This window comes from Aegilops tauschii, chromosome 7, assembly GCF_002575655.3.
Source record: "Aegilops tauschii subsp. strangulata cultivar AL8/78 chromosome 7, Aet v6.0, whole genome shotgun sequence".
Classification (NCBI taxonomy): domain Eukaryota; kingdom Viridiplantae; phylum Streptophyta; class Magnoliopsida; order Poales; family Poaceae; genus Aegilops; species Aegilops tauschii.
The window spans coordinates 109,241,399-109,250,072 of NC_053041.3; the positions used below are offsets into that span (position 1 = coordinate 109,241,399).

The 8,674-nt window shown below is 46.1% G+C and overlaps 1 protein-coding gene across 1 annotated transcript; it reads left to right on the forward strand.

Annotated features, from left to right (window-relative positions):
- Nucleotides 1–348: 348 nt before the first annotated feature.
- On the forward strand, nt 349–8,213 carry LOC109753362 (G-type lectin S-receptor-like serine/threonine-protein kinase At1g11300). The gene is made up of 12 exons (XM_073502884.1): nt 349–886; nt 948–1,942; nt 2,030–2,131; nt 2,632–2,789; nt 2,894–3,101; nt 3,175–3,412; nt 3,506–3,656; nt 3,736–4,021; nt 4,221–4,290; nt 4,485–4,664; nt 6,401–7,653; nt 7,902–8,213. Exons 1-12 carry the CDS (start codon nt 633–635, stop codon nt 8,141–8,143), a joined length of 4,137 nt encoding a protein of 1,378 aa, XP_073358985.1. The 5' UTR covers nt 349–632; the 3' UTR covers nt 8,144–8,213.
- Nucleotides 8,214–8,674: the final 461 nt, after the last annotated feature.

Genomic DNA, 8,674 nt, shown 5'->3' on the forward strand with positions numbered 1-8,674 from the left:
GATAGATAAAAAATGGGAATAAAGGGATAGGAGTAGGAATAGGAATAGGAATAGGAAATATAGTACAAATGGAAGAAGAGGCACCAGTGGGAACATCTATACTGACGAATTAAACGTGGCCCGTAATACATGAAGAAACCTGTTTATGTCTGGACATTTCACACCAACTTGTTGCCAGCCAAGGAACCCATATTGGTAGCATGTTGTTTCCTTTCGGATCATATTGTCTAGGCGCAGTGTTGTTTCCTGTCGGATCGCGTATTGTCTCGTCGCAAACTGAAATCTCAGAAGTCCTCTTGTTGAGCCTTCTCCAGCCGAGGAGCTGGATGTGACATCCACTCCCTGGAGGATATGATTTTTAAGGTACGGTATTTCCACCTCGAAGTTTCATGCCATTGACTTGCTCTTTCCCAACCTGTGACAAGATGAAGAAGAGAAAGTTCAAAGTAAACAGCAATTGTTTAACGCTTCTGGCCAGGGCAGCAATGAAGATGGAAGTAGACAGCTGAAATGTCAACTTCGGAACTATCCTACTATATTTGCAAAGTCTTTGCATTATTGTTGCTTGTACGAGTACATTCCCAGAATCATATACCGCGGCTGCACTGCAATTCTTCTGGCAACATCGTCGAATGGATTGGTCATCTCTCACCTGTTCCGCCTCCTTCCTAATCATTCTGCTCCTGCCGTTGGGTGCGTCTGATGACCGGCTTGTCCCCAGCAAGCCGCTCTCCCCTGGCACAACCGTCGTCTCGGATGGCGGTGACTTCGCCTTGGGCTTCTTCTCCTCATCCGGCTCGACGCCGTCCAACCTGTACCTTGGCATCTGGTACAGCAGCATCCTCTGTGGTGTGGGTTGCCAACCGGGGAACCCCACTCACAAACGGTACCTCCTCTGCACCGACTCTCACCCTCACCAATGCCTCCAATCTTGTTCTCTCTGACAGTGATGGTCGTCGAGTTGTTTGGATGACCAACGTGGGCGCTGCCTCGAGCTCCTCTTCGACAGAGGCGGTGCTTCTGAACACCGGTAACCTCATCATTCGGTCACCCAACGGCACCACGTTGTGGCAGAGTTTCGACCACCCAACCGACACGTTCCTGCCCGGCATGAAGATGCAAATCAGGTATAGGACACGCGCCGGTGAGCGCCTGGTGTCCTGGAAAGACGCTGGAGACCCCTCGCCTGGGGGCTTCTCCTACGGCTGCGATCCGGCCACGTCCATCCAGATGTTCCTTTGGGACGGGTCACGCCCGGTGTACCGCAGCACCCCGTGGACCGGGTTCCGGGTGAAGAGCGAAGACGAGTACCTGTTGACAAACACCAGCGCTATCATCATAAACCTGGCTTTCGTCAACAACGATGAGGAGAGCTACACGATGTTTACCGTCTCTGATGGTGCCTGGCACACCAGGTTCGTGCTGACCTACTCCGGCAAGCTCCAGTTCCAAAGCTGGAACAGTAGCTCTTCCACGTGGGTAGTTTTTGGGCAGTGGCCACCCCATGAATGCAACCGCTACGGCTACTGTGGCCCGAATGGCTATTGCGATGAGACGGTGTTGCCTATTCCGACGTGCAAGTGCTTTGACGGTTTCAAGCCGATGAGCACGGAGGAGTGGGACAATGGCGAGTTCTGGAAAGGGTGCCAACGGAAAGAGGCGTTGCGTTGCAGCGATGGTTTCATGCCCTTGTCGGGGATGAAGCCACCGGATAGGTTCGTGATCGTCGGAAACACGTCGTTGAGGGAGTGCGCCGCGGCATGTGGTCGCAACTGCTCCTGCATGGCGTACGCATACGCCAACCTGAGCAGCAGCATTGAAAACAGAGACCTGACAAGGTGTTTGGTGTGGGTCGGGGAGTTGGTTGACACCGGGAGGCTAGGCGCAAGCACCGCCAGCGACACACTCTATCTACGGCTTGCAGGCTTAGATGCAGCAACTGGTACCAAATCTCTCCCCCTTTTATCTCACTATGCATCAGTGTATGAGATATGATAATTTATTTTTGTGCCATTCTGTGCGTCCACAGGTAAAAGGACAAGGAGCAATGCCATGAAAGTTGTGTTGCCGGTTTTAGGAGGTGCTGCTCTGATACTCATGTGCATTTCCATTGCATGGTTGAAATTCAAAGGTGCGTTTAGAATACATTGCTTGGAGAAATGCCGATTCTACCTTTCTGAAAATTTGAAGTTTCTCTATTGTACCCTTGTTCTATGAAATCTTGTAAAGCCTGTGAAGATGCAAATCCAGGCCAAATAACCCCTTATGTTGTTTAATCATGGTGTCTGTTAATGTATTTTTTTGCAATTTATCGGTAAATAATACATGACCAAACCAAACCACATTGTCTGTGTCCACCCTCCAGCCAGTGTGAGCCACGCCGATCATCAGGGTTCCTGCGCTGTACTCTGGGGTGGGGTGGGGTGGGGGGGGGGGGGGGGGGGTCTAGTAGCGAGGACAAGTGTGTGTTTCTGTGGAGGGGGGGGGGTATTATCTGCTCTGGTTTTTGTCAGTTTACAAAGGTATAATGGGCAAACACCAATAGTTAGGGTCAAACAGAGCTCTTCTTAATTGCTATTATGCTTATCGGAGAATAAATGATTAATGATTATGCAATTGTATGGCGAGCAGGCAAGGACAGAAACCAGGAAAAACACAAGAAGTTGCCATCGGATGGTTCAAGTGATCTTGACTTTCCATTTATAAGATTTGAGGAAATTGCCCTAGCAACACACAATTTCTCCGAAACATGTATGATTGGACATGGAGGCTTTGGCAAAGTTTATAAGGTAATTATTGAACACTAGTTTCCTCTTATTCAGTCTAATCAGTAACCTAACTGATATATTCATATGAAGAACGCAAATCATTGTTATTGCTTAATATTATACAGGGAACAGTAGGTGGTCAAGAAATTGCTGTCAAAAGGCTAAGTAGGGATTCTCAACAAGGAACAAATGAATTCAGGAATGAAGTAATTCTTATTGCCAAATTGCAACACAAAAATTTGGTTCGACTTCTTGGATGTTGTGACAAGGGAGATGAAAAGTTATTGATCTATGAGTATTTGCCCAATAAAAGCTTAGATGCCACCCTTTTTGGTATATTCTAGCAACACACCAATTTTCATGTAACAACTCAACATATTTTTCTTACATTTGCTTTTGTCTTAAGATGATTCAAGAAAACATTTGCTGGATTGGGGGACACGGTTAAATATAATTAAAGGTATCGCAAGGGGGCTTCTTTATCTTCATGAAGATTCAAGACTGACCATAATTCACAGAGATCTCAAAGCAGGGAACGTTTTGCTAGATGCAGAGATGAAACCTAAAATAGCAGATTTTGGTATGGCAAGGATCTTCGGTGATAACCAGGAAAATGCGAACACCCAACGCGTCGTCGGAACATTGTAAGTAACTGTTTGAGCCAATAGCTCATATTACCCCTTGATTATGTTCAATTCCCATTTGTGTAACTATTGCATATGTCAATAATCAAGCAGTGGCTACATGGCCCCTGAGTATGCAATGCACGGCATCATCTCTATCAAATCCGACATCTACAGTTTTGGCGTGTTACTACTGGAGATTGTAACTGGTATGAAGAGAAGCTCCACTAGTCACGCCATGGGCTTTCCAAGCCTCATAATCTACGTGAGTATATACATGCTTTCGCCAAAGTTCTCAATAAGGAAAATAGTTTTATAACACGAGATGTTTTTGTTTGTTTCAGTCGTGGAATATGTGGAAAGATGGGAAGGCAGCAGAATTGGCTGACTCATCTATTATAGATACATGCCTACTAGATGAGGTGTTGCTTTGCATTCATGTAGCACTCTTGTGTGTCCAAGAAAACCCAAAAGACAGACCACACATGTCATCGGTTGTGTTCACCCTAGAGAATGGAAGCACTACACTCCCAACTCCCAGTCGGCCTGCATACTTTGTGGGACAGAGCACTGAGTTGGAGCAACTCAGAAACAATATTCAGAATTCCGTGAATACTTTAACTCTTACTGGTATAGAGGGTCGATGAAATACTTCATTACTTCTATATTTGTTGGACATTGTGTAAAGAAAGGCTTGTTCGCGGTGGTCGTTGTTTGTAGCTTAGTGGTGGAGGGAAGTTGTTTGATCCCATCTACACGGGTTTGACCCATAAAGTTTTTGTTCTGCTGAATGATTCTTGTTCGTGCCCATGAAATATGTTCATAATAGAGGATGACCAAGTGTTAGTGTGCATGAAGTTTTTCTTTTTTCACGAACTTGTGATGGACGTGGAGGGCTGGTACTGGCACTCCAGAGGCCATCGCCACTGTGCAGCACGCCAGCGCCGCGCCCGTCAGTCTCGTCGTCGACGCGTTCGCCGTGGTCGGCTGTAACTCATCCAGTTCGCCGCCAGGCACGCGCTGCTGGCCGACCACTTCTCGTTTCCAGGACACTGCTTTCCCCCGCTAACACCAGCGTTTAGTTCTCGTGCAGGGGCTGCTACGTGGTCGTGGTGGAGATCGATCCCCGGAAGGTGGAGCTGGTGAGGCACAATGCCAGGATCTACGGCGTGGAGCATTTGATCGAGTTCGTCGTCGGCGATTTCTTCCACCTCACGCCTTACTTGAAGGTATACTCGTTCAGTTTTACGATGAACAAGACCACATTGAGTAGGTTAGTTAAATTTTGATAAATGGACATGCCAAACCAATGTATGCTTCCAACTATGATATGGCATGCGCAAGGTATGCACAGTTATAAAAAAAAACACAAACCCATCTGTAAGACTGTAACTGTTAATTTTACCAACTCTTTTTGCGCAATTAAGCTATGAGGCGCACCAGGATTCTACCTGCATGGATTACAGAACTCGAGAACACTTTGTATGTCCAGCATATCGGAATCTGTAGAAAGCCATTTTGATTTCTAAATAAAAACCTACAATTGTTGGTAGCATGGTACTTTTTAATTTAATCTATAAACACTACAACTGCCCAAGTGACCTGTTTTTTGAACTATATTATTAGTACCAGTACTCCTTCACCAGCCTATTTTTTGTGATAAACTCCTTCACCAGCTGGACATTACTGACAGGAGTCCCAACAAAACTAGGCATGTCCTCACACATTTAGTGATGTACTCCCTCCGTTCTGAATTATAAGATGTTCTAACTTTTTGTGAATCGTATGTATATAGACGCGTTTTAGTGTGTTTGTTCACTCATTTCAGTCCGTATGTAGTCCATATTGAAACCAAAACATCTTATAATTTGGAACGGAGGTAGTAGATCACTCCACCTTTTAAAAATTTGATGTTGATGCCTGATATAATCTGAAAACAATACAAATATAAACTTTGGATTCCTTGTCATGTCAACACCATTGGTTAAAAAGAGAGTACAGTCAGAATGTTTAGTTGAGTACCTCATTTTGGTACTACTGATCTGCCTATTCGGCTATTAATACTCAACATTGTTGTCAGTCCATCTGCAAATAAACCAAAAAACATTGTATACATAGGGTCTCTCTGCCCCAGGCCCTGGGCTGTATAGTAACGCCTATAAGGCTATTGTTCTCCATACAGTAAAATTTCCTGGTTCCTATCAGAATCGCTTGAGCCAGGGTGCTGGGACATCGTCAGTGCACGAGCCTTGAAGCAAATAAACAGCAAAAGTGAACCGAAATCTCGAAAGTCCTCTCACCGAGCCTTTTTCTAGCCATTGCTGGAGGTTATGGCAGCTGCCAGGACAAAACCGGCAATGGCTGGAGAAGTTTGATAAAGCGTGGCTGCCGGTTCTGATACCTCCAGTTCCTCACTCTGCAGAACAGATTTTGCATGTTACTCTGTGTAAGGGTAACGGTAGAACTCAAAACTAGGAGAGCTGAGTTAACTGAAAAAACCCAGAAGGGGAGCATGGATCCTAAGTTCTAGAGGGTAGATAGGTGAGTTGTTATTCTCTAGATTACAACCTTTCTGTAACGGAGGGGCTGGATGTGATTTCTTAAGGTACACATCATATTTCCAACTCCAAAGTTCCATGCTCCTGACTGGCTATTTCCCAGTTCAAAGTACACGTAATGGTAGTTGAGATAGGCTATTTCCCAGTTCAAAGTACACGTAATGGTAGTAGAATGGAAACACATTATCCTTTGATTTTTAATATCTGCGTTTAGATCAGGTCAATCATAATGAATTACTCCCTCCGTCCGGAAATACTTGTCTTAGAAATGGATAAAATAGATGTATCTATAACTAAAATAAATCTAGATACAACCATTTCGAGGACAAGTATTTTCGGACGGAGGGAGTATATCCTAAACGCACAGAATGAAGGTGGACCGACGTAGACAGCCGGAATGTCAACCCTGAGACTAGCCTACTATAATTGTAATGTTGCTTGTCTGGCCAAGGAGTCTTGTAAGACCACCAGAATCACATTTCGTGCCTGTACTGCAATTCTTCTGGCAGCATTCTGTTCATTCTGTTGGTGTCCTGATCATTCTGTTCCTGCCGCTGTGCGCGTCCGACGACAGGCTTGTCTCCAGCAAGCCACTCTCCCCCGGCACCACCATCGTCTCGGATGGCGGTGACTTTGCATTTGGCTTCTTCCCCTCTTCTGGCTCAACGCCGTCCAACCTGTACCTCGGCATCTGGTACAACGGCATCTCCGAGCTTACCGTGCCGTGGGTCGCTAACCGGGAAACCCCGGTCAGGAACACTACTACCTCCTCCGCGCCCACGCTCTCCCTCACCAACACCTCCAATCTTGTTCTCTCTGATGGTGATGGCAGTCGTGTTGTTTGGACGACTGGCGTGGCCGCTGCCTCGAGCTCCTATTCATCAGAGGCGGTGCTTTTGAAGACCGGTAACCTCATCATCCGGTCATCCAACGGCACCACGGTATGGCAGAGCTTCGACCACCCAACTGACACGTTCCTACCTGGCATGAAGATGCGGATCAGGTACAGGACACGTGCGGGTGGGCGCCTGGTATCCTGGAAAGGCTCTGGAGACCCCTCACCAGGGAGCTTCTCCTACGGCTGCGACCCAGCCACCATTATCCAGATGTTCCTCTGGGAGGGGTCACACCCGGTATACCGCACCGCCCCATGGACGGGGTACCAGGTGAAGAATGAGTACCAATACCTGATGACCAACAGCAGCGCCATCATGATATACCTCAGTGTCGTCAATAATGATGAGGAGACCTACGCAATATTTAGCGTCTCGGACGTTACCTGGCGGACCAGGCTCGTGTTGACCTACTCCGGCATGCTCCAGTTCCAGGGCTGGAACAACAGCTCCTCTGCGTGGGTAATCTTTGGGCAGTGGCCACACTACGGATGCAACCGCTACGGCAACTGCGGCCCTTATGGTTACTGTGACGAGACAGTGTTGCCCATCCCGACATGCAAGTGCCTCGATGGTTTTGAGCCGACGAGCACAGAGGAGTGGAACAAGGGCAAGTTCTCAAAGGGGTGTCGACGGAAAGAGGCACTGCGTTGCAGTGATGGTTTCTTGGCCTTGCCGGGGATGAAGCCACCGGACAAGTTTGTGTTCGTTGGAGACACGTCGTTGGAGGAGTGTGCGGCGTCATGCCGCCGCAACTGCTCATGCGTGGCGTACGCGTATGCCAACCTGAGCAGTGGCATGGCCAGCGGAGGTATGCCAAGGTGCTTGTTGTGGGTCGGTGAGTTGGTTGACACCGGGAAGTTACACGCAGACCCTGTGAGCGACACGCTCTATCTGCGGCTTGCAGGCTTGGATGCAGTAGCTGGTACCACTTTATACCTTATATTTATATATACTCGTCCGCACTAACTCTCTTTTTGTTTTAGATAGACAAGACCCAGTGCAACTCGGAGACGCCTTGGCTATGTATAATACTTTGTTTTTACGTGCGCTGCACAGGTAAAAGGAGAAGGAGCACTGCAGTGAAGATTGTACTGCCAGTTTTAGGAAGTAGTGTCCTGATACTCATGTGTATTTCCCTTGCATGGTTGAAATCCAAAGGTGCGTTTAGTTTACATTCCTTACCTTCCCGAAACATTCAAGTTTGTCTATCTATTGTACCCCCATTCCATGAAAGCTTTATAAACCCCATGAAGATGCAAATCCATGCTGGTAATGCGGTAGTGGCAATTCATCAATAGTTAGCCCAAGAATTTTGTATTTTCTATCTATTTACAAGCATTGTTTGTCTGCATTGCCCCTTTCATAAAGCATGTTGCTAAAAAGACGTATGTTATGCAGATGGAATTATTCTATACTCTCTCTGTTTTTATTTACTCTGCATATTAGACTTGGGATTGAAGTCAAGCTTCATAAAATTTGACCAAGTTTATAGAAATAAATATGACCGTTTAAAATAGCAAATCTATATGATGTGAAAGTATATTCAATAATGAATCTAATGGTATTGATTTGTTATTGTATATGTTCATAATCTTGTATATGAACGTTGGCAAAGTTTAACTTTGACCAAAACTAATATGCTGAGTAAATAAAAACGGTGGGAGTACTTGAAAGAATGGCTTTTGGCTTTATCTATGATATCAATACTTACCTTATATTAATATCTACGCACTTTGTACTATTTTTTTGAAGAATGCCCTTTATAATTACCATCCACACCGGTTTGATGCATGAAGATTATCGTTCTACTGAATGTCCCCGTGTGTTTG

Coding starts and splice junctions, on each gene's coding strand:
- LOC109753362 (XM_073502884.1), top strand. CDS start 633: ATGGATTGGTCATCTCTCACCTGTTCCGCCTCCTTCCTAATCATTCTG. Junction 887..947: donor GGGAACCCCACTCACAAACG/GTACCTCCTCTG, acceptor TCTCTCTGACAG/TGATGGTCGTCGAGTTGTTT. Junction 2,790..2,893: donor GCTTTGGCAAAGTTTATAAG/GTAATTATTGAA, acceptor AATATTATACAG/GGAACAGTAGGTGGTCAAGA.